The 25,807-nt window shown below is 37.3% G+C and overlaps 2 protein-coding genes across 2 annotated transcripts; one reads left to right on the plus strand and one right to left on the minus strand.

The window, feature by feature from the left end:
- Nucleotides 1-2,239: 2,239 nt before the first annotated feature.
- On the plus strand, nt 2,240-12,541 carry LOC110375037 (WASH complex subunit 3). Its single transcript, XM_021332998.3, has 2 exons — nt 2,240-2,553; nt 10,179-12,541. Exon 2 carries the CDS (start codon nt 10,224-10,226, stop codon nt 11,325-11,327), a length of 1,104 nt encoding a protein of 367 aa, XP_021188673.1. The 5' UTR covers nt 2,240-2,553; nt 10,179-10,223; the 3' UTR covers nt 11,328-12,541.
- A 5,930-nt stretch (nt 12,542-18,471) lies between these two features.
- On the minus strand, nt 18,472-24,789 carry LOC110375062 (protein THEM6). Its single transcript, XM_021333036.3, has 5 exons — nt 24,545-24,789; nt 21,596-21,768; nt 21,117-21,331; nt 20,328-20,516; nt 18,472-19,552 (listed from the first exon to the last, which is right to left on the minus strand). Exons 2-5 carry the CDS (start codon nt 21,759-21,761, stop codon nt 19,424-19,426), a joined length of 699 nt encoding a protein of 232 aa, XP_021188711.1. The 5' UTR covers nt 21,762-21,768; nt 24,545-24,789; the 3' UTR covers nt 18,472-19,423.
- Between the last annotated feature and the right edge of the window lie 1,018 nt (nt 24,790-25,807).

Raw genomic sequence — 25,807 nt, forward strand, 5'->3', positions numbered from 1 at the left:
GCCATCTATTGATATAAAAGTGTAAACTAAAATGAACTTCAAGCTTCCGTGAAAATTCCTACATTATCGAGAAAGGTGATGAAATAATCACGTTTTTATAGAGACGAATAGTTATTTTTGATATTATTGACATATTTTGAAAATTAATTGTTTATTAAAGTTTGTTTTTATCAATCACAATGTTAGGAGCATTGATTCCTTTTCCGTTATAAAAATATCTTATTTTGTTTTTTTTTTTCTAGAAATTACTAAAATTAAATTTAGAATGTCCTCTCATGTGTAAAAATATATCTCTTCAAGCATTTATAGAAAAAAAGGATTATCTGCAGTTCACACGGTAGATAACTAATTTCTTTGCCAACCGGCAGTAATTCCCGAAATTGTTTATATTTTAATTATTATACCTGATAATTACGGTTATCTTAACTCAAATATATTTAGGTACTTATATAATTAACCTATTTATTTAATCATTGTCTCCATGACAATTATAATAATATAATCAACATAGTTAATTAAACTCATTATCTTAACAAAATGATAATATTACTATAGGCCAGTATCTTAAAATAATGACTTAGTAACAGGCGCACGAGTCATTAGGCCAAAGGTTACGCAACAATAGGCGCGGTCGGTCCATGGATGGGTGACAAAGAGGCACTTCTTTGAAAAACATAGGTAATCCATATTTTTTTTTATAGAAATTGCAAAAAAAAACAATAGGTGAGTCTATATTGAATGAAGTTAGATACTGAAAAAAATACATTATCGGAACCAGGAAAATGAAAAAACTAGTTTTTCAATAACAAAGTCTGGATAAATAACAGAAAAACTCTGAATGTTATGAAACGTTTCTAGGAATCTTGTGTTGTATTGAATACTCAACTAACTCACGTTAAAAACATACAATGTCAAGGCTAAATAATCTATTTGTTTGTATGTATGTTTAAAACATTATTTATTATATAACCAGCGGTTTTCCTCGGTTTTACCCACTTCCTTAAACTGGGACCTACCCCAAATAGTTCTTGGAGCTGCTTTATGATAGTCATCGAAATCAGTTCAGCCGTTTAGTCAGACCGGACAATAAATAGCCATAAAATACATTGGATATGTGGAAGTCAAAGTTCATTGACCTTTATTAGATAGTTCGATAGTGAGTCATCAAATCTCTTCAAAATTACAAAGTTCCCCGATTTTACTAGAAACCCGAAAATTAACTTTGTCCATGATAATATTTCTTGCTACACTACGAGTTTGTCAGGAAAAACCATACAAATATGTTTGCATATTACGTTATGTTTTTGCATTGATAACATTTCAATTAATTATTAATCACAAAAAGATAAACAAACGTACCTATGTTTTCGATTACTCATACTGACGAAAATAATTGAAAATTCAATAACACAAAATATAAATAGCCTTAGTCTACAACACAACCTCTTTGACCGATTGTAAATGTATGACGTGTCACGACTCACGCTTGACTGTTTCGCAATAGTTCCTTATTCGACGTAATAATTGTGAGTAATAGGGAACAATCTAGTATTGTTTACACAATCATTAAAATTGGATAAAGTCCAAACTTGTACCTAGAATTCTGCTTACCCCATCTGAGGGTTCAACTCTAAAGATAAAAAATAATTTGGTTAATTATGTCTACGGCGTAGCAAGTTCGTAGCGCGTAGCCCCAAAAAGGACAAAACAGACAACTACGCATCATGACGATAAAATGCCATATTATCTTGTTTACGTATTGCGAACTAAAAATAAATGTAACAAAAACAAAGGTAACAAAGAAAGATTAAAGATAATCGTCAAAATAGAACAAAAACATTAACTCATGCTGACGATACAACACAAAACTTTATTACAACAACCGTCAAAATAATCGAAGCAATTAACAAATTCACATTTACCCAACTACAATGTAATAGAAAAACGTTCAAAATCTTGTCTATTACTCTAAATTACGACACGTCATTGCCCAAAAGCGGACCGAGCGACTTATCGAATCAATCAAATAATTTCATGGAAAACTCAAAACGCGACAAACACATGACTCAATGAGCGAATTAGCTAAAAAATCGGACACATTGACTCAATACCGACTAAAGTTATTACACGGACACAGTCAGGTTACGTAAATAAACGAACACTAGCGCGAAGCACGCACACAGGCGCGCGCTGACTCACACTCGCGCACTTGTCAGTGTGTGCGTGCTGCAGGCTGGGAGTCGCGCGACCCCACTACAAAATTTAGTCGCACTGTAGACTTCGCTCAGTACAGACCTGCCCAAGCGAGGAGTTACATAGCGCCATACGCAGTGGATATTTCGTCATAACAACATTTGTGATAGTGAAAAATCATTCAGGACGTGAAAAGTGGGAGTGAAACATTTTCCTAATATTGAATATTATTTACTGTTTTGAAAACTAACTGTGAACGGAAAGAACGTTGTGAATTTACTGTTTTGTGGATTATGATACATCGTACCCACAATTTGGATAATTCCGGATAAGGAGTGCAAAAACACCGCAAATATTTTTGTAAGTATCTCTATTGTTTTTTGATATTGTGTTTAGCAGGTTTCAGCAAAAACTGAATGTCGGATAATATTTTGAACTTTTCGAAAAAAAATACAACTCCTGTTAGGTTCCAATTTTCCATTTCCTATTTCGTTTTCCAACTACCCACAATTTTAGAATCCCAAACACATCACAAATTAAAATAGCGCGAAAATAATTTTCAAATACAAATTTTCAAAAAATAATACACTAAATCGTTATCGAAGAAACAAACAAAATAAATATGTAAATGAAAACAAACAACATTTTCCGGCCTGAAAAAGAAAGTTTTCATCAAATGCGCATTTCAAACAGCCATTTGGAATACGAATCAAAATCGTTCCTTTTTTGAAAATTAGAACAAATTCGAGAAAATGTTAGCTGAAATTTGAAATTCGAAGTGAGTTAAAATTCGAACGCGGAATTTAATAGAATTCAAAGTTGGCACATAGAATTCAAATCTGGCAGTTAGGATTTTTTCCTCTTTCCTCTTGGAGTCATTGACTTGTGTTCAAATCTGTTTACTCATCTGCTAAGATTCGTGCCAAAACGGTTGTGTTAATCATTTTATTTGTTCAATACTTACGTTCTTGAAGATTCTCAATGACGGGCCAAACGTTTCACCTTGTTTTCATTCTTTTGTTTGCGTTTGTGCTTCCTCGGTAATGTTTTCGTCTTAATCTACGTATACATTGTTTTTAACGATTGTTTACGTGCCCTATCCTGTGGGCTTGTAATCTAGAAATTATTTATCTGATAAATGCATTATATTGCTGCGTCATTAGAGAAATATTTTTTTTGTTTATTTTTTTTGCCTTTTTTCTGGAAATTTCGTAAGTGTTTACAAAATTTATAAGTACGTATTAATGCATGTTTTTAATTGCGGTATTGCGTTGGTTGTGTTGTAAGCTACGGCTGGCACGGTTCTGTCGTAAGCTATTGTGTGGCGCTTACACAAGTGGTTCAAGGTTCCAATCCGGTGTGCACTCGCCGCGGATGTGCGGAAACTAGTTTTTTTTGTAATGTTTGTTTTTATCAAATTAATACATATGTGATTTAGTTAAGATGAATAAATATTTCGTGAAATGCTTATAAAATTATGAGAAAGATAAAAATGTTTTTCAATGTAGTAAATTACTAAATTAATTCTAACTCTCCGAAAAATACAAAATATAAAAAATCTAAATCCAATAAGAAATAAAATGCAGCAAAATCTTTAACAACAGTTCATAAAATAATTTCTTTCACGTTAAAAACCAGACTTGCAAACAACCATAGTAGGTATACCGTTTACATCAAACCTTTACATTTTTAATATCAAAACACGACCACCAACACACCAAGTGAACTCGTACCATAAACTACACATGTAGCTATTCCCACCCTCACAAACACATTTCCCTGCCACCTGTTCACTAGACATGCAGTACTAGTGCACCAATCGATCGCCAGTAAAGGTCGCCAAACGTGACGTAACAGGCTGTCTATTGCGCAATAATCCGCAACAAAACGTGCCACACAACGCGTATTAACATTCACGACCATAAAACGAACGAGCCCACCAAAAACCCGCGAGTTCAACGAACCCACTGACAGATGTCAAACACAAAATTCTGTATTTTTCTTTTACATGACAGCTATCGAAGGTTGAATATGTTTTTGCTTTAGCTTTGTCTACAGTTAACAAAACTTCCGTAGAATGTTACTGAAACGTATAAAGCTGTAACTTATTGAACACAAAGGCGTAACTAACAGGCAAATAGATTTATCACGAAATGCATTAAAGGCATATGATGTAATACGGAACTCGCTGCAAGGTTGTACGGAAAGCAATATAAAAGGCCACAGCGTTTATTTAATCACATATCGGCATGAAATTATCTATATCCGAAAACAATTGAGTCATTCGAAATTGCGTATAAAAGATAAGTACACATTCCGACATTACTGAAGACCGTCACCTAATTAGCCGAAATGCTTTGTAAATATTGGAATAAGATAAAGAAAACTCCAGCCAGGGTTACAAAACTTATAAATGTACGACATTGGGACATAACCCTCGACATGTTTGCCTGGATTATGCTTTTTACACAACGCACGGGTTACGTAAGTGCGTTTTTTTCACGCGCAATAACAAGAACGATAATTTCATCGGCGCGAGGACAGGCAAAGATAACTTGACCTATTTTTTTTATCTCGTACACTGCGTAACTGTAACCTACTTAGTGATGGACACGTGAGTGTGTACGACCAATTGCGATGAAGTGGACCAGTGCCGTGCAGCGTGGACACTCGCTCCCAAATATGAGTGATTGATGACTCCAACGCTGATACTAACGCGACGCGACACACGCCGGAAACTGGATCAAACCCTCCGAATTCCCAATGCATGTGTAATATTTTTTGTTGTTGTTTTACCGGGTATTCCCTATGAGTCATGTATGATAATTACTGTCGATATTACGGCCGAATGCCGATAATACACCCGAACATTATCATTCGTCGCCTGACCTTACCGCTCGGAGCACAACATGGCTCCTTAAACAATACTTCCGCGAAGGTTTGTTATGTAACGCCAGCCGCTATGTTCGACGAATCTAGCACAAGGAAATAGGTTAAGTGTTTCTTAATAATCTAGCAATTAGCAGGTATGGAGCAAGGACAAATAACTAGGTCTCTTTGTTATAAAAACTGATTCACTTCAAACAATTGTTATCAATTCTTATCTTTTATTTAAAAAGACAATTTCTACCGGAAAAGCGGAAAGGCCTTGGCACGTTTATAAATCGGAGTTACGAAATGCAACCTTGACACCAAACCATTATCGTGAGTCGACCGATAGAGGCCGCATGTGCCGAAATAGCACTCCCGCCTTTAATTAGGTCTTACGCGCGAAAAATCGGTCAAGTAGACATAATTTTTTTTGTAAAATGTTTGAATTGTATCCAGAAGACGCGACCTCGCCTGTAAGTCAAAATAATTTAAAGGATCCGCCAGTAGACTGCTTCTAAGACATAACAAATGACTCGGCGAGTACCAAGTTTTCAAAACATTCACATCTTGACATAATTCATAACCACAGACAATGAGCCATTGGCGCCAACGGGAACGTCATGCACATTATGCAACAGTTTTCTATTTCTTGTTAGTTTTTCACTAACACTTGCTCCGGGAAATCATAACAGTATTATTAACCTTATTTGATGGCCAACGATTCATTTATCTAATAAAAATATGTCATCGTAGTCACGGTAATAATCTTAATTGTGCAATTGCACAGCAATAATTATGTTAAAAATATTTCTATTTAATAGTTGGCGGTAACCGTCAAATCAAACATGGCCGCCGTCCCACTTTTCCCGCGCAATAAACGGCAAGCGCGTGGAAAGTTACCGCTGTACTACTTTCTCTACTTTTTCCAAGATGGCGGCGATTATACATATTATTTAAAGTAAGGTCAAGAGCACAGTTATTTATTTGCAACCCGTCACGAATGCTACAACAAATTAAACTTGACATTGCAACGATTTATTGCGAGTTTTTCGCATGATTTTATTATAATGGCAGCGGTTCAAAGTTCTTAGTAAAGTTGACATTGACTTTGCTTGTCGTCTGACTAAAATATTCAGTTCCTCTGCAGGCAGCAGGGATTTTCCGAGCCAAATCATACGATTTAACGAACGAAAAAATGACAAATAACCGCGTTATTCATCAAAACAATAGCCCCACTGTCAAAGCCAAGGGCACCACCATTAAAGGCAATTAATAATTAAATTTCACGTTCTTCGATCACGTTGCAGTTTATATAACTATGTAGAGAGGAGCAAACGTGCTTGGGTCGGTTCGTTGCGCAACACAACGTGAGGTTCAAGTACAGTCGCCACACGTGCTCACGGCCGCGTGACCTAACGCGCTTTGGCACGTGTGACTCAGGTAGGACAATCACGTCGTAAGGTCACCAGCACAGGGCTGCCTGAACTTTGACATGGAACTCCAAATCACTGATAAAAACCTGCTATCGGAATTCGGTGAACTGAAATATTAGGAGGCCGATAAGTCAAGATAACTGTTAGGGTCATTTGAACTACAAATACCGGGTTATGTTAGATGATTAGCTAGATTTATTTAGATTCAGTTTTATATTTCAAGTTAAAATTCCGGTAACAAAATCGGAAATTCATTTAAGTCATTCGTTACGCAACAAAGACGGACATTAACATTAATTAGATTCAATTAATAGAAAATAACAACAGACATTTCCATTAACAGCACGAGACGCGTCTATTTCTAATTCATATGGCCGTTCTAATGACATAATCATAGACAACCTCGTGTCCTGGCACGTGTCTAGTCTAGTCTATGACGTTAACGTTAGTGTGTGCAGCCATTTGCATCATTATGCAATTATTCGCAGAATTTAACAGGAATAAAATGCTACATTATGTATTTTATAATTATATTTATTAGTATTGTGTAATACTTTAAATATGGACATTGTAAATAAATCAGTATCAGTGTTTGTGCAATAGAACTTTGTACAATGAGTCAGTGCGACACCTCATCTCATTACGAAACGCAACTGATAACTAGTTATAGGAAACGTTTTAGACGTTTTATTGCAAACACGTGAACAAATTGAATATTTATTATAATTTATGCGAACACTTGAGCGAACGAAATTGCGTCTTTTTGTAATATTAATTAAAACACGAGTTCAGGAAAACGTGTCCAAATATTGGTATCTTAAACAGCCGTAACCTTTTCAATGCCAGACGCGCCAACCATATAACACTATGTAAAGTAGCTGATCAAAAAACAATATAAACTAAACTATACAGTGCACACGTGACGGACAAACTGACGCTTTTAGAACAACATAAAAGCTATTTTTATTTTATAAATGGAGTATTTACACGTGTGAGTGCGATCGGCTCCCTCGACCTACAACACGTGCTATATTGCGTAGGTCCAGCCCTAGATAGAAAAAACTTTAACACAAATCGAATGAAGGCGTAGATAACAAATGACGGTTGCAATTAACGAAACTATTACTAAATTATACCAACTCGTTTTACGAACATAATCAGCATTCCGATTCCCGTTACGGCATAAGTAACCAAACATACTTCGATGCCGAATATTTCCCATGACTAGAGCTACATTTGATAACCGTTACACAATAAGTTTACAACTATCAAAGCGGGTTTTGACAATCGACAGTTATCGCTAATCAAGTACTTTCTCGCGGTTACCGCTATCCGAAAACTGGGACCGTACGGTACTACCAAAAACGGTTTTTATGCTCATCACCGCTGTCTAAAACCCGTAATACTGTTATGAAACTACTATTAGTGTGTCGTCATCATTTTAGCGGTTTTTTTAGTTCGACGGTTTTGGTAATCTGATGAGTTGTTTGCAGTTGAAGTGGTAATTGGCTTGTCAAGAATGTTAATTTTAGTTTGATATTATCTTTGCTGCTTAGTCAAAGTGTAGGTCGTAAAATTCATAATTAAATGGCCACGCCAACACAGGCTAGAAAGAACGTGATATAAACAAATTTCCTCATTAAAAAGTAACGACAAAAAGTTAACAATGCATATATTTTTATATCCAATGCTAAATAGTAACAGTTCGTTTGGAAACGGTGTTTAACTGTCTGTGCTCCGCCAAGCGTCAACGATATAACGGACGGCAACATTTTTCTGTTAATCTCTTTGTAAATGGAGCAAAAACATTATAATTTACTGTATAATAATATACCTCCATATTACCCACCAAATTGATAGCAATTGGCAACAAAACAAGAAACATAAATTCCCAATTCGAATTTTTAAAAGGTCAACCGTGTTCCGACCACAGATTACAACTAGGTGTATTTGTTTTAACGACCACATTACCAATAAAGTACCGTAATATAGTTATGACGAAACATTTCCATGTGTTACGATCACGAATACTGTTTTAAATTAACACCTAATAAAAAGTGGGCGTTCCAAACGGGCCAGCCGACAAAAAATATTTGAATAGTTATATGTAACTGTACAATATAGTAATATTGAAGTAACGGAACATACATACATCTTTTATTCATACGACTGTGTAACACATACCGCACCGATTACATATTTGTTTGAAATAAAGTCTAGTTTTCAGAATGACCTTAATCCAGTTTAATAAAGCTCAACAAAGATCCCACTGTCATTTTTCAATAACAATGTATATCAATTAAAGTTGGCGTGATTATTTGAACAGTTAGACGGAATAACGGAGCGCTGGCGCATCTGGGCCGACCTACTGACACCGATCTTGACGTGTCGTGAAACGGAACGTATCAATAACACAATCAGACTTTTTAGCAACCATGGTTGATGAAACAAGTCATCTCGCTTAAATTGTTAATATAATTTGACGATTTGATACTCATAACGAATGCGCCAACGCTGTCGTATAAAAAAATAAGTCACCGAGCAGCCGGATGACAGTTCGAAATTTGAATTTCTGTAGGAGTAAATCGGTCAGCATTCGAAATTCAAATTCTGGATTTTTGTCCCATATAACGAAACCACGTGTTTTGACATATTTTATTTAACAGGTCAAATAGACGCTTTAGAAAACGTCTCGCACATTTCTTGAGTTCTAACCGCGTGTTATCAAACGTGATCGACATTTTTTTCCATGCACAACCCAATGCAACTCTCATTGTTTTAAAATCATTTCAAAAAACAATCAAACTAAGTTGCCACAATAGGCACTTACAAATGATCCTTACCATTGTTAGTTTCGGATAATAAACGTGATAACAATGTGTACTGGTACATTTTTTTACACTTCCTGTGTTATTCGCACATAATTGATCGATAAAATCGAATAATGTCAGCGATTTATGTAAATCGATTGTCCTGTCGAGAATAGTCGGGCGTTACATAAAGGTGAACGACATTGTACCGAGCGATGGTCCGGGCACATCACGCGCTCACTAATTGTGCTAAATATAAACCACGTTAGAATCAACGTGATTCTTACGAAATCTAAATATTATTGTTCACTTAACCCTAGTCAATGAAATTTATTAACTCCGTCACGTGTTTTAAGCATGGTAAGCTTATTTCGAAATACTAGCTTGATCTAAATTCGTCTTCGTAAAAAGGGTTGAATAATCACTCTTGACATTTTATATTCTCGCAATTTACTCGTGTAATCAACCGTCTTCAACTTTGAAAAGTGTTCTGAAATCATTCTATTTTTAAATATTCGTTGAAACGTTACTAAGTTACAGCAAACTGAACGTTTGGCAATAGGAAGTGAGTTTTGTAACGGAAGAAATCCGGTGTAACCTTAAAATTGGATTTGTAACATTGTAACACGCTAAAATTAAGAAACACGACTTATTAATGAGTTTGGCTAACATGAAGGGAGTAAAAAGCGTTGAATGTGGCAACATTATTTCACAAAGGTGATCCACGTGCAACAACAGCGCAGCGGCGGGATCTTGCGACATTCAGTTTTTGCAACCAACCGATTTTGTAACAGCTACATTATTTAGACAACTGCAACGGTTAGCGAATTTTTTACAAACTGTAACTAACGTAACCTTTTGCTTGTTTCAGAACCACAGTGATAATTCGTGCGGACCCATCGACGTCCGCCGAAACATGGTTGCCGAGTTCATCCTGAGTCAGCAGCAGCTGCTGAGTGGAGCGGGGGGCGGAGCCCTAGGCCCCGTGCCGCCGCCCTCCCGCGCCCCGCCGCCTCCCCGCGGCCGCCACTCTGTGTCCCCGCACTTCCCAATGGACCAGAGCCAAGGCCCCGTGGGTAGTCCTGGCGACCCAAATGACTACTCTCCCTTCGAGTTCAACAAGCGCAAAGAGTTCTTCGGTCAGCGCAAACAAAGGGAGTTCATCCCCGACAGCAAGAAAGACGATGGTTACTGGGACCGTCGCAGGAGAAACAACGAAGCCGCCAAGCGCTCTCGCGAAAAGAGGCGCTTCAATGACATGGTACTTGAACAACGCGTCGTTGAGCTCTCCAAGGAAAACCACGTACTCAAAGCACAGCTCGATGCGATAAAAGAGAAATACGGAATATGTGGCGAAACTCTGATAAGCATAGACCAGGTGTTGGCAACTCTCCCCACTTGCGACCAGGTCCTCTGCGTCACAAAGAGGAGTAAGCTGACCACCAACACCCTGTTCCCCGCGCCGCCGCCGCCACCCCCCGCGCCGCCCGCGTCGCCGCCGTCGCCGCCGCCTCAGCGCCAGCCCGAGCCCTACCAGGAGAGGCTACCGGCCCCCGAGGCGTACTACCCGCACCCCGCACACTACGAGCCCCCCGGCTCCGTGCTCAACCTGTCCAGATCTCGCCGCGTGCCCTCCCCCTACGAGCTGTCCTCCCTCTCAGGCTCAGGGGACGAGACCGCCGAACAGTACGCGCCCGAAAACAACGGGCTGCCGCTCAAACTTCGCCATAAATCCCATCTCGGCGACAAGGACGTCGCCAGCGCCCTGCTCTCCCTCCAGCACATAAAGCAGGAGCCCGGCCCCCGCTCGTCGCCCTCGTGGGACGGGGAAGGCTCCAGTGACGAGCGGGACTCCGGGATCTCGATCGGCGCGGAGTTCAGGCCGCAGCGGCCCGAGGACCGGCTGGCCGCCGAGGAGGAGGACGCGCACCTGAAGGCGGAGCTGGCGCGGCTGGCCACGGAGGTGGCCACGCTCAAGAACATGATGCACCAGAACAAGGCACGCGCGCACGAGCACTGAGCTGCCGCCGCCTGCGCCTGGACAGCGCAGCCGCCCCCTCCCGCCGCGCCGCGCCGCGCCGCGCCCCGCCTCCCACTCGCTCGTACAAACTGTCTCCCCTCCCCAGTAGAAGAGTTACCACGTTGTAAAGAGATGAATATTATATTTGTATGATATGTGCAGCTGTAAGCGGCTAAGCCGCGACGCCTATTTGTAATCCTTCCTAGTAGTTGTATGTCGTGGTCGGTGTGTAGTCTGTACTCGTGTAGGGTAGGCAGAAGTAGTGGCAGGTCGTCGTAGACGCGCCTCCTGGACCCTTTCATATGAAAATGAGACTAATTATGTTCGGTTTACAGACTTTTCGAACAGATAAAACGTGTCTACTCAGTGATAGGATATAAAAAATGCATTTTTAGTGATGAGCTATGTATGTATATGTAATTAAGTTAAAGAAGTAGATCTGTTTCATCTTTTCGAAGACTCGATAGTGAAAAATCGATGGCTAAAGACTATGTTCTTATAAGTAGTTCGTAAGTTTTGATCTAAGTAAATTTAAATCCAACTTAGATGGTTATTTATAAAAATTAATGTATATTTCTCATTTCGGATTGCCCCGTTAAGTTTTGAACCAAAAAGATGATAGGTCCTCTGGTTAACTGATGAGAAATCGCAAATAATTTGTAAGAAATAGATTCTACATTAAAGTCTATAATAACAGATGTAATTGATTAAAATCAAAATTAAGAATACCAGTGCCTTTGACAATCATACCTACATTTATAAATAGCTAACTACCTAAAGGAATATTTTTGTACACTTTTAACTAAAAAAAGAAAATGGCGATTTCATGTTTCGGCAACCAATGGTCGCTACTACGGGTGCGGTAGTCACAACAACTCGACAGGCAATTGTTTCCTATCGACAACTGAATAGAGTGCGTAGCATTTGACGTATTTGTTCGAGAAAAGACTGAGTTGTTGTGAGTAGCAAGCCCGTGGTAGGACGCAAGAATAAATTTTGAAAATGTATCGAATCCTAAGAAAGCTAGTTGGCAAGTATTCAGTAATATTGTAAGTTTAACTCCTAGTATTGCTCTAAAGGGCATGTGATAGGACTGAGAGGAGGTATACTAAGTATTTATTTATTATTCGGACCGAGAAAGAGGATTTTACAATTTATTATCTTTGTATAAGAAACTCTATACGATATAAATAAATTGTGTACATTACAATTAACTTAATGAATTTTATTTCATAATTTACCTAACCCTTATTCCTTCCTTCTAAACGAGCAAAATGCTTGTAAGTAAATACACAAACACACAGACAGAAATTTTATAAATATTTTCAACACATAAATACTCCAAATATTGCAAACACACCCTTAACTGCTGGCCTGACTACTACGTTCAAACTCCGGAACTACAAATGGCTAAGTATTAAAACCTACGTAAGCATAAGATATGGAAAAAGTAAGTATCCGATAGAAATGTGTCTGTTTTAATAAAAAATAAGGAAAGCTTATTTAACGCATGAATCTTAGAGAAGAGAAGGTGCCATGAATTAGATGAATAAGGCGTCACATGAAAACAGATTTCAGCTAAAAAATCTCTTCCAAATCGGTTCATCCCCTTTAAGAACTACTGTGCCACATATAGGCACAAAATAGAAAAACCGTTTCTTTACATAAGAGGAAATAAATGCACAACTAAACGATATTTTAAAATGTCATTATAATCGAATAAAATCCACCTGTTTAGTTAACCTACTTTCGAAAAAACAATAAGTCAGTAAAATTGATCTCGTCTATAAGAGATCGCTGATTAAGACTGAATTGCATTTTGTATTAAATTGTGCAATTTGCACGTTTGTTCAATACTCGTGTAATTATAAAAAATGCATAGTCTAGACTTGAATACAGACTGCATAGAAACTATTTGATACTAGACACTTCCCGTAGTTTTACCTGCATATAATTGGCTATTTGGTGTCGGCGCAGAATGTCTTCAAAAAGAAGCCTTCCTGTCTGACGCAATAACATACTTTTTTTCTTTTTTTTATCACTTCTAGTAGCCATCCCGTACTCCTGTTAAGTATACATATATAATAATAAAATTAATAAGCAGGAACTAACCAATATCAGGTTCTTTATGGCTTAAATAGCTCCCTCTTTTAATACGCCCAAAAAGACCGCAATACTCAATAATCCCGGAAAACCAAGAACTACAAAATCGGTTCAAATCAACCATAACAGTTACCGGAAACAACCATTACAGTTATTATCTGAACCTTGTAACATAACTAATAACAAAGGATCGATGTATTCGTCATCATATGACGTCAGTTTATAATTGAATTTTCTTAGTAAAGATAAAAATAACTAGAGCGATGCGGTTTTTATGAACACAGGTATTTATTTAATAGTACCTACAATAGGTTATATGGTGCAACTTGCACCCAAGTTTTTTGGTGCATCTTACTGAGACCTAAATTATCTGAGTAGGGGTAGAATAAAGGGTAATGAATTTAAGTCTGTGTGTGTTTATCTCTCGTAAGCTATAGCGTAACTGTCCCAATTTTGATGACATATAGCAAAATTCTTGTCATTATGGTCTTGATAATGTAGGCAGGAAAATACGGCTAACCTAGATTAAATTGTAATCTGCTATTATATTAGGTACCTATATTAAAAGTACAATAAGTTTTCGGCGTTTCTAATGCAAATGGCGTTAAAAAATCAAAAAAACACTAACTCCGTATGTAATAAAAATGAAAATTACTTACTAACAAGTGCTGTGACACAAACCTTCATCTACTTCCACGTGTTAATTACCAACAATTAGTGGATGTTATCTGTGAGAACACCACAGTAACCTGCTTGCCTCTTTGCAACCAGCGCGTGAAGGTAGCCTGATGCCATCAATAGGAGCATGAACACAATATGGAGTTTCTTGCCGGCTCTCCTCCATGAGACCAACTCTTTGGAACCGTGCAACTAGTGTGACGTTTCATAGGAGCCTGCAAAGGCCTATCCCTATCTCTATTAATATTATAAATGCGAAAGTAACTGTCTGTCTGTCTGTCTGTCAGTCTGTCTGTTACGCTTTCACGTCTAAACCACTGAACTGATTTTAATAAAATTTGGTACAGAGATAGAGTTGACCTTGAGAAAGAACATAGGATAGTTTTTATGCCGGAACTTTGAAGCCTTCTCTTGGAAACGCAATATAACCGAACTCTACGCGATCGAAGCCGCGAGCGGAAGCTAGTTTGAATAAAAAACATTTGCAAATCGCTTTGGTAATCCGTGCCTTGCGAATACAGGATTTGCTTGTCCGAAGTAAGCTACAAAAGAATGTTACTTCAGCGTCCATAATTATGACAACCATTTTATATTTTCCACCTTACATTAAGTAATATGAATAGTTAAAATGTTATATTCGGATGCAGATTTTATTAATTATACGAGATATTAAATACCAATTCAAAAAGTTATACTTAATGATAAAGGGACGCGGGTGATGCCACTAGGTACTAGACGCTAGTAAAAAAAATATAATAAATAGATCCAATCTTAAACGATTACCTCAAGATTATTATGCTAGATTGTTCTCACACTAGGTAAAATATATGTAATAATAATAAAACATTAGCTCAGTGATGTAAGTTTGTTTTGTCTACATTTCTTCACAAATGATTGCCTACTTCAGATTGAACACAAGGCCTAAGATGTGTAATCATCGCGTTTGTGTGAGCAAATGTTATAACGAGAACAATTTTATATTTGTTGCGATTACTCAAAAATTGCTCGTTTATTCACATGGAAATATTTAAATACACTGAAATTAAGAATCCTTAGGTATTTTTTTCTTAACTCGTCTTATGTTTTTCTGGTTAAATCTTAGTTTGTCAACACCATAAGGTGTTGTCAGGAAAACTAGGGGGAGATTTTTTTCTCCCAAACTAAACTGAAGTGTGTAACTTATTCGAAAGCCGAGCCCAATATAGTTGGAAAAAAGGCTCGGGAGATTATGATGTAACTTCTCGGAAAAAGACTCACATTTTTATAAAACATCGCCATTTTAGCAAGACACTAAGAAGAGTTCTGGATGAGCCACCGCAAAAATTTCAATAAAACATTCATTCTAATTATTGAAACAGACTGTAAACACTACTTTCGAACATCCTAAATATGTCACCCGTGTCTAGAAACTAGAATTATACTCGTAAACGCAAGAATACAATATACTGTCCCCGAAAAATGTCTCAATTATTTTCAGCTAGCTTCCGACTGCAGATTTAGCATTCCCGAAAAAAAACACCTAGTTCAAGCGTACCGCCTATCCCTGTGCCGAAGTTCACCTCAATCGGTGCAGCCGTTTAAGCGTGAAAGCTCAAAATACAGACAGAGCTAATTTAACACAAAAAATATTAGTACCTATGGATTTAAATCTATTTAACAAAACAACTTCAATAGACTAGACACACTTATTCGTAATTGAACTATTTTTATCACGAAAAGTATTTCAGAACATATCGTAAAATGTTTTGAAAAAGATATCGGTCAAGGCCTGAGCCACTTTCTTTGCATTATATTATCTGATCGCCAAAACCATTGAGGTCAGACGGTTTGTAATTATCTATGGTTGTTCGTTTTATTGGGTCTAGCATTTTTGAATCTGAATTAGGATAATCTAGTCTAAGTCTGAATAAATAATAGGGTTATTGTGTGGCAGGTAGATGGATTTTATCTGTGGACTTTCAAAGATTGATTGGCTGTTATAAAAGTAGGTTTACTAACACACCATAGTAAGACATTCTGAGTTAAAATGGAATAAGCCATCGCTTTGAGGATTGCTCTTTGATTTCAGTAGGGTAAAAGGAAAAGATTTGTACTTTTCTTGATATCCTTACACCATAACGTTTTACTTAAAAACTACGTTAAAAGTTAAATTAGGCTAAGTTAACTCAAAAACTTTGACTCTCCCTCTGGTAAATATATTGGTTAATTTGTGGTTTAATTAAGGTACAACAAATACATATCAGGGATATTTTTTCCGGCTTTGTCCTGCGTATTTTCCCCACTTTCTGACATTTCACATTTCTCCTTATAATTGCAATATATAAATTGCATCATAAGTCATGCAACTTATCCTGTCCCCTTTCTATTGAGTAATATCTCCTGATTCATAGCACCTGGGTTTCTACCCCAAACGATACCTCATTTGACGTTAAACATCAGGTGACTTTATTTACATTATACTTTTCGAAGGTAAATAGTACAGGAGTATTTCCTTGTCGGAAATTACCAAGTAGAATAAAGGATAATATTCTTTATTAGGGGTAGGCCCCGGAAGAGGTGGCGTGACGATCTGGACGCCTACAACCCTGATTGGTGGGAGCTCTCTAAGGATCGAGAGGTGTGGAGACGAGATAGGGAGGCCTTTGCCCAGCAGTGGGACAATAAAGGCTAAGAAAAAAAATCTTTAGTAAGAGTTTAGTTTCTCATCAATCCTATCAAGGGTTACCGCGTTATTCGTAACTTTCTTCTTCCATCTTTCTGCTGGATTCTCAAGTTATTTGTGGTCGATGCAATTTGTTTACCGCTTCCATTCTTCTTTGTGATTATCAATGTCAACTTATAGGCACTTAGGCAATAATTATTTTTTGGCAAAATTTGGCGTAACTTAGCAATATTCGTACCCATGAAGACTTGACACCAACAAAATTTTTCCTATCCCAAAAGATAACCCACGAAGACTAAACTTATCAGCATCAAAGAACGCGTAACTAAACTCTTCTCTGAGATAACAGTTAGTCACTAATCTAATATTAGTTGACATCACATTCCTGTTCGCGAATACCTGTGCCACGTAACAAGTAACCCGGTTACACAGAAATAACCACTACGCCTTTGTTCCTGCATTTAATTTCGAATTACGACTTGTCAACAAAATCTTTAAAAGACACAATGAGGATTGCATGTTTTTTTTAAAGCTGCAGAAAACTTTTCTCCAGGTCTTGAATTTTCTCTTATTTTTTCGATTTATTAAATGGATCATAAAAATGATGAATGGTGATATGTTGATGCACTTTAACATAACTGACAGTAGTGAAAATAATTATTTATAGGCTTCTAAAATACTGTTTTATAATGTTAAATATTCAAATAGCGTCTATATTAAACACTCTACGATTTGCGTCTTAAAATAGATGACCCAGAATTCCTTTAGACCAATTGTTTACTGATTACAACGAATAGGTAAATGAAATGACAATAATCCGTAATTATAATTATCATCTATCTAGATTATACCTAGGAGACTTCAAAATATCTCTAGATACCATAAATAGCTACTAGCTAGTTAAAAACCATAACGTTTAATGCAACTAGAATATTTCCCGTACTCCCTGCTGAACCCGCGTATCCGCGTCCCGTAGGACCTGCTCTGCGCACCAGGATAAAAAGGGAGCCCTGTAGCCTTCTTCGAGAAGGGCTATTGAAGACTGTTTTTAAATTGGTCCATTAATTCTGGAGATTAGCGTGTTCTTACAAACGTATAAATTGATTTAAGCTGCGTCATAATCTGTATGCAGTGCAATTACTATAGTGTTAAGTACATAAAGCTGATACATAACATGCATAACGTCAGTTGTAAACAAATATTATCTAGTATCAGTACGTCTATATGTTGCACAATGTTTTTTTGTAAATCATATAAATAGGTATATAGTGTTTTTAAAGTAAGGGGAATACGATTATCCTCAGGGAAAACTCAGTTCCATACATTTATGTTAGAAATGCGAATGCGTGAAAAAATCGTCTTTTTACTTTTACGTTTAATTTTTTCACTTTATTCAGAACTTTTATATAATACTTAGGTAATTTTATGGTTTTAGGAAAATTCTGTCATGTCATTGTATTAAGAAACTAAATACGTATAAACAAACGTAACATTAATAAGTTCATATTGTTTCCGTTCGTATTACTTACAGGAGTTTTTATCGACACTTTTTTATTAATATTTTTCAGTCAGTATTTCATTAATTTAGAAGAAGACTCTTAAAATTATAATGCAAGGTTGTAGGTCATTTTTCTATCTTCCATATATGTTCTTTATAAGAGAAAAAAATTCTCATCAATAGGTCTAAATTAAAAGGCACCGTAACTCATTTAAACTTTATTCTACTACATAATCAGATAATGACAGTAAATTATATACATTTACATTAATATGAAGATTTTATTTTATTTTAGGCTTACTACACATTGAATGACTTGTGCAAACAGTTTACTTTATCAGCTAAAATTAACATTTAAGTTTATTATTATATAAGTGATAGTTTAATATCTATTTTAGTAAGAAATACCAAGAAGAGCTTCTTACACAAATATTTCGATAAGCCTGTCATGTTTGCCCTATATTAGGTAGGAATGACGTAAGGCCTAAATTTTTAATGAATAATTTACATACATCATGTGATACATCATCATTATGTGAGTTCTAGATAATATTTGAGTCAATGTGTACCAAGCCTATCTATTATTAATACATATCTGTTTAACCTAGCTTAGCTAGAAGATCACATAGTTTAACGATATTTTTTATAAATATACATTGATGGTAGTTATCAAGTAATTTCTTCCACTAACACATGTTCTGATAAAAGAGTATATTACGTAATACAAGAAAATACACATGATGGAACATTAAAAACAAACACACGACTAATATACAAAAACAACATCAATCTGCAACAGATTAAATAATATCTAAACATTAAATAAACGATAAAAGCTTCTGTTTAAATGTTATATTATTTAAACTCTTATAAATATAGAGATACATTTAATGTTAATACAGAAGCACCTCTGCTTATCCCCGCGGATTCAGCTTGTAATAATCATCCGTCCATCAGAAACGACACCTGTTATAAAACTTAACGCAAATAGCTGAGCTATGAGCGTTAAATTTGTAACAACACACGTCCGTAGCGCGCGACGTTCGCGCGTCGACTGAGGAAAATTTCACTGTCGAGCGAGCATACCCTAGTGCTGTCTCATTCACACTTCTTAAGTGAATGGGGTTGCTCGCTGGGGCAGTGAAAGGCATAGCTTCACTCAGCCGCTGTCGGCATCATCTCCCCGCAGCCAAGGTTGTGGGTAGCATCCAGGACTGGTAATGGTGCTGTTGGTGCTCGAAGACGAGCTGAACTCAGCTCGTTGCACTGTACCCACAGCTCCAACTGGAATTTCAAACAAAAAATACCTATTTCAGTAAGAATAGAACGTATTTTTAGGTATTATGTACTGGTGTGTTGTCATATCGGGAAGTTCATCAATATAGACTTACTTGTCTCAGTTTTGAGCAATGGTAATCATTTTCCTGTTCTAACTAGAAATTAAAATGTACTCTACAACTAATTATTTACCTACTTTTTATTACAGCACCTAGTCCTAAATTACTATATTCCCATCTAGAATCAATAATTTCCTCAGGTAGGTTTTCTTCGCAATTATGTTTGGGCACCTTCTCACTATGATAACTCTAGCTACAGCCAAATTAATTCTATTTCACATTTAAGCTGTATAAGGTAAATACTATCTTTTTCTGGTGACTGATGATATAGGGCTAACCTCATAAATATTACACGAATATACATATAGAAAGTTATCTGCGAAATTATGGTGGTGGCATACTGAAAGAATTCTTTATGTACTTACTGAAGTAATATCCCTAATGTTCTCTCCTTATGTACTACTCCTTTTTAGGTACTTCCTTATGTAATACCCATAATTTTCAGCCATATCTGTTGGAATTTTCACCTCTGTCCAGTGTCCATACCTCCGCTTAAACGTTAGCGGATTACTTACTCAATAATATGAAAAGCTGAAGTCAACCCCTCACTTTTCAACCAGTTTCCAGAACATTCTTCTACCGTAAACTTCTTCAAAAGACCTTAAAAGACCAGTCCCTATTCTAACTTCTACCCAGTCCTAACCAGTGCACCTTCCACGTACCTCAGGAGGCATCTTCTCCGGAGGATGCCGACAAGTGCCGCCACAATGCAGCTGCAGAAGCAGTTCTGCTATAGCGGCAGCCGAGGTGTCGATGACACGTTGTCGGCAGACAGCCACCGCGTGAACGAAACCACCAGGACCGACGAACTCGTGCTCCATAAACACTGTTTTGTCGTCCCAGAATATTGCCTGGAAGGTGTAAGTTAGGGAAAAAGTTTTAAGTATAATTCTAGTATTATGAATAAAATTACGGTGTTTTAGACGGTAGTCATCATCTCCCGAGCCTATTCCCAACTATGTTAGAGTCGGCTAGAGTCTAACCGGCCGGATACGGCTGAGTACCACTGTTTTACAAGGAGCTACTTACTGCCTATGTGACCTCCTCAACCCAGTTACGCGGGCAACCCAAATTACGGTTTTTTAGACGGTAGTGTTCTAACACAAATTATCTTGGGTCTGGGAAAATTTGCAAAGCAGCTAACCTTCATCATTAGTCTATCGACGATTAGCATCTGTTGCAATACATAATTACCTGTTTTTCAGATTGAAAAAGTTGTGCAAACCCTTTTAAACATTGCATCATCATTTGCTAAGTAATCAGCAAGAATTCAAGTCCAGATAAAACAAGCCTCTTTAAGGGCTTTAAGGTTGGCTGTAAGGGAGCCCAATTGTTTGTTAAGCTCGCGTACATAACCTCCTTTCCGTATCTTTTATGTATTTCGTATATAAAGTGTGCAATAAAGAATAATAACAATAACGACTCACTCCTGTTCTTTCTGCCAGTCTTACCTTAGAAGTGATAGTGAATTTAGTGAACGGCTTCAGGAACCGCCTGTATCTGATGGTGGCAGCGGCTTGGACCACGGCGCCGCCCGCCGCTTTGATGTTCGCGTACAAACCGGTTCGCTCATAGAAATCTGCCCTCGCGAAGTCCAGTTCTCGAAGGTATCGAGCATTGTTCATGTGGTAGAGAAGCGTGTCGATGTCATTTACGAGGCACCAAGCTGGAATATAAGTATGAGTATGCTGTACACGCAGTTCTAGGCCTTTGAGAAAAAATCTGGAGTTATAGTTGAACAACCTTAGCGGTGTTGGAAATCTAAAAAAGTAAGTAATGTTGCGAAAAAATGTTCATAGTTGCTAAGGCATGTCTACTGATTTGCACCGTTTTAGTCGATTGAAACCTATTCTTCTCCTACAAAGGCACGGCTTTACTAGTCGACATTTATTTCTCCAGCAGATGCTGGAAAGTAAGCTAGATAGCTTACCTTCAACCTCCGTAGTATCCATGATGCAGACCTTCTTCTTGAAGTATCTAGCCTTAGCCACGGTGTACATCATCCTCGCGAAGTAGGCCACGTCTATGCTGCCGTACAGCAGCAAGGCTCCGGCCACCACTGCTGCAGCCCAGCCTGGCACGCATACTGTCCACATTGTTACTCTGGAACAGTGGTTTTGGAGATAAGTAAAAACTGCAAGTTGTTTCTATGAATGGTTTTTCGTAGATATTTCATTTAAATTTTGTTGTTCATAGATGAAGCGAAATGGAGAAGAAAAAATAATAACCCAACCACCATGTGAGATACATAGCAGGAAAGAGAGTACGTTGTTTCAATGTCTCGTCGGCTTGCGACCAGGAACCCTAGAAAGATCGAGAGGCATGGAGACGAGATGAGGAGGCCTTTGCCCAGCAGTGAGAGAGTCCGGGCCAGTAAAAAAGTGTATTCGGAACCATGAGTGTCGTTGGAATTGGAGCATACGAATTGAGAACAATTTTCTTTTTGGAAGTCGGTTATGATGAATCTGTTTTTAATTCATATTTTTATAGTTCGAGTCTAGGAGGTGTCATAATGTTCCCCATAAGTACATACTCGTAACATAGAAATTGCCGCGTGAACGTCCACCACGGCGCGTCATGTAAAGAAGCCATTTCCACTTAATAATAAAAGCAATTCGATATAACAAATGGAAATGAGTTACTCTATAAATAAACAGCAATATTGTCAAGGGTAAAACCGATCGATATTGAGTGGAGCGTAAATTACTAATGAACTGTACGATCCCAATGTATATAACGATGTAAATAAGCTTGTAGGTGTTGGTGATTATTAATAACTTTCTTATCTACGCATTGCGTATTCTGTTACATATTACGATCATTGTTAGGGCTTTGTAATTAAGTAGCATGCCTACTTGTTGGCTAGATTAAGTTTTATTATTTGCATTCAAAATTGCGTGGCAGCGGCGGCCCTAGCCATTGCGAGGCTACGTGCGGCAGGTCTATGCGAGGCCCTTTGTCCAAAGTGAAAAGTATGTGTTGCGAGAGTAAGCTGGCGTTTTGATTTAGCTAAACGTCATGTTTGAGGAGAAATGCTCAAGTTAAACAAATTAATAAAATTGTATTTTTACTACGTTGATGATTAAAGCAGAATAATCGAATGAATGAGCAACGTCATTTTCGATCGAAAAAATAGCAAGGGCTGAAAGTCGATCTTGTGTCATCGAATTCCTTAAACATAAACAGTTAAATTATTTTCTAATATATATTTCAGCACCGAGATAATATTCAGCTCTTCGTATAACTGATTCAGGGCCGTCTCTGGCTCATGTAGCGCCCGGGTGCAATCATGACCGTGCAATCACATTCATACGGAAACTATGAGTTATTTTCTTGTAAATAAAAGGACTTAAAGCGGCGCTACCTTCTGGGTTCGGCTAAAAAAGGATGAAAAAATTAAAACAACTGGAAAGTAAAGCACCCGCGAGCGTTGCGAGCGCAAAAATTTTTGAGGTTTGGGTCACCAAAGCACCTATACTTGTACAATAAACAACAGTGCAAGGGGAAGTCGCGAGCGTAGCGAGCGCGAAAATTTTTGAGTTTTGAGACATAAAAGTACTCTAATCAATTTAGAAGGAAAGGTACTGCCAAGTGAACAGCCGCGAGCGTAGCGAGCGCGATTTTTTTTAAATTGTTTGTTTAAGAACTCTCAAATTAAGCAAAAATAAAAAAAAAACCGTGACTGGATCGAGAGCCAGTTGTGGGTTGTAGCGCGAGGCCCCCCCAAGCGCGAGGCCCTGTGCGACGGCACAGTTCGCACACCCCTAGGGCCGCCACTGTTGCGTGGTACAGATATTATAAGCCATCCAGATCCTTGATCGCATTTGATTATGTTATGGGGCCATCAACAGTCAGAATAAAAAGGCATACCTACTTAATATTAAAATATACATCATCTCATCCGTAGGATGTCCAGGTCTACTGCTTGGGACCTACACGGGATTCCACCATCGATTTCCAAAAGGACCAGTTAGAAGCGGACTCGTCTAGCTTAAACCGGTGAAATCCCGACAGTTTTTTTTGTGATAGGTAGGGTGTAACATTGTAGTATCTACATTATGCCAAATTAAGATCTATGCTATGACCTGGTTTAGTAGCCTACATTGTAATTGATTAGCTAGTTTAGTCGTGACCTTCATGGTATTATTCAATCACGTAGATACACATACTTGAATGCTAATGTATTAAAATTTTATGAATCATCGAAAAACTGCATCTTTATTAGCAGTTTGTAAACGCCTGACGGAAAACGTGTAGCAAGGTGAATTTTGATAAGATTTTGCTTGGATATCTTGATACGGCAATTTTCAAGACGGAAATATCTGTATAAATATTATAAACAGAGCCGTTAAGATTTTATAATTGGATCATTTGTTATTATTTGTGCGTAATTTAACTTGTAGCTAATACACAACACTTAAAGTATAATTTGTAGAAAGGATAACTTTAAATACTTAAGTAGTTTCAACTCCACTTAAGGGTTTTTTTATTCATTTGGTAAGTTAAGGCCTTGTAAGACGTGCAAGCTCTTTTATTTTTGGATATGACCTTATGAGCAGGTACTTTTTAGTGCTATTAAAGGAACGCTTAGTCAATTAATTTTTGTATTATTTAGTAGGTACATTTATAAGGAATATATTTCAATAGTATTTTTATATGTGACATGCGTAATAAACCTAGACTACGGATAAGGAGGTGGGTACGTATTACCTCTATGGGAAGAAACTCGCTTTATCGATCAGCTGATTCTATACCTGACTATGACGTATCCTTTATTTCCTAGCACAAACTATAAATATTACGCAGGATTTATCTCTAAACCCAGCATTGTAATGCATTTGCTAAATACGCTAAATAATTAAACAAATATTCAACATACCTTGAGCCTCGAGCCGGCAAACTTCACGTACAAAATTAAAACACCATATCCGTAAAAACTATTGTAAATTCATCACAAATCACGCAATTACTTCAAGAACAAGGTATTGAAATGACTATTTATCAATTAAATACCATTTATTATCATTTAAGTTGATAAAATAACCTCGGCCGCGATGTCAGTAAGAATTTTTTCACCAAGGAGTAGAAAAATTTATGACAGTTTTCCATGCGCGCGCAGACCGATCGATACATTGAGAAACTGAAGTTGCCGCGAATTTTGACAATATTTTTTTTTATCTGGTAGGCCGAGGAATTGAACTTTGTATTCGTACAAAGTCCGTGTTTTAAAAAGTTTGGAAGGTGATCCGCTTTATTTTTGAAAGGACCTTACCTACTGATCGTTGACATGTAACGTTTCGTGAATGTAAGATAATACCTAGTACCTCTGAGCAACCTATCCAGATTTACCAACGTATTATCAGCAGATATATCTACTCGGGTACCTATTCGTTTAAGCCTTTTGAAACTTACTAAGACGAGATGATATTTGTTACAAACTTAACTTTCTGGTTTGCTAGTTACCTATTTGCATTTTAGCAGCCTCAGATTTTGTGTTTGAAGTTGCTTTTTAACTATTTCAGAGTAAGTAATCCTGTCTAGTACCTAATGTTAATCCCTACATAAGTTCCAAACTTGCTTACCTACTTAAGTCAGCGCATTGTTGATTCGTTTGAGTACAAACATGACTACTTGTACCTAATTTCGATCTGTTTACATTTTTTTTGTAACTGTCACTGAAAATAGATATATAGCGCCTACTGATTTTCATGAGAATTACTTATAAGTGAAACAAAACAGTTTTGAAGTTCAAAACAGTCAAGTGCAATTTGCAAACTAAAATTTTAGTGTTAGAGTTTTAGTAATTAAAATTTTACTTATACTTAGGTATTATGTATATTACTTTCTTTAATTTAAACATTATATAAGTACCTACAGATGAAGCTAAATAAGTATTATAAAATAAAAAGTATACAACCCCACCTACGATTCGACATTTCGTCACAATTTCGTGCCGAACAATGAACACGACTACGTCAACCAAAATTACTTGACCTCTGTAGTACACCATTTCAAACGAAAGGAAAGTTCAACATAAGTGGTAGTCCGGTACGTGCCGGGTGCTAGCATACGAGACGACACGCCATGTCGGTGACCTCGACTCACTGCTTTTGCTCTTTCACTCTTACTACAAATGAGTGCG

This window comes from Helicoverpa armigera, chromosome 26 (genome assembly GCF_030705265.1).
Source record: "Helicoverpa armigera isolate CAAS_96S chromosome 26, ASM3070526v1, whole genome shotgun sequence".
Lineage (NCBI taxonomy): Eukaryota > Metazoa > Arthropoda > Insecta > Lepidoptera > Noctuidae > Helicoverpa > Helicoverpa armigera.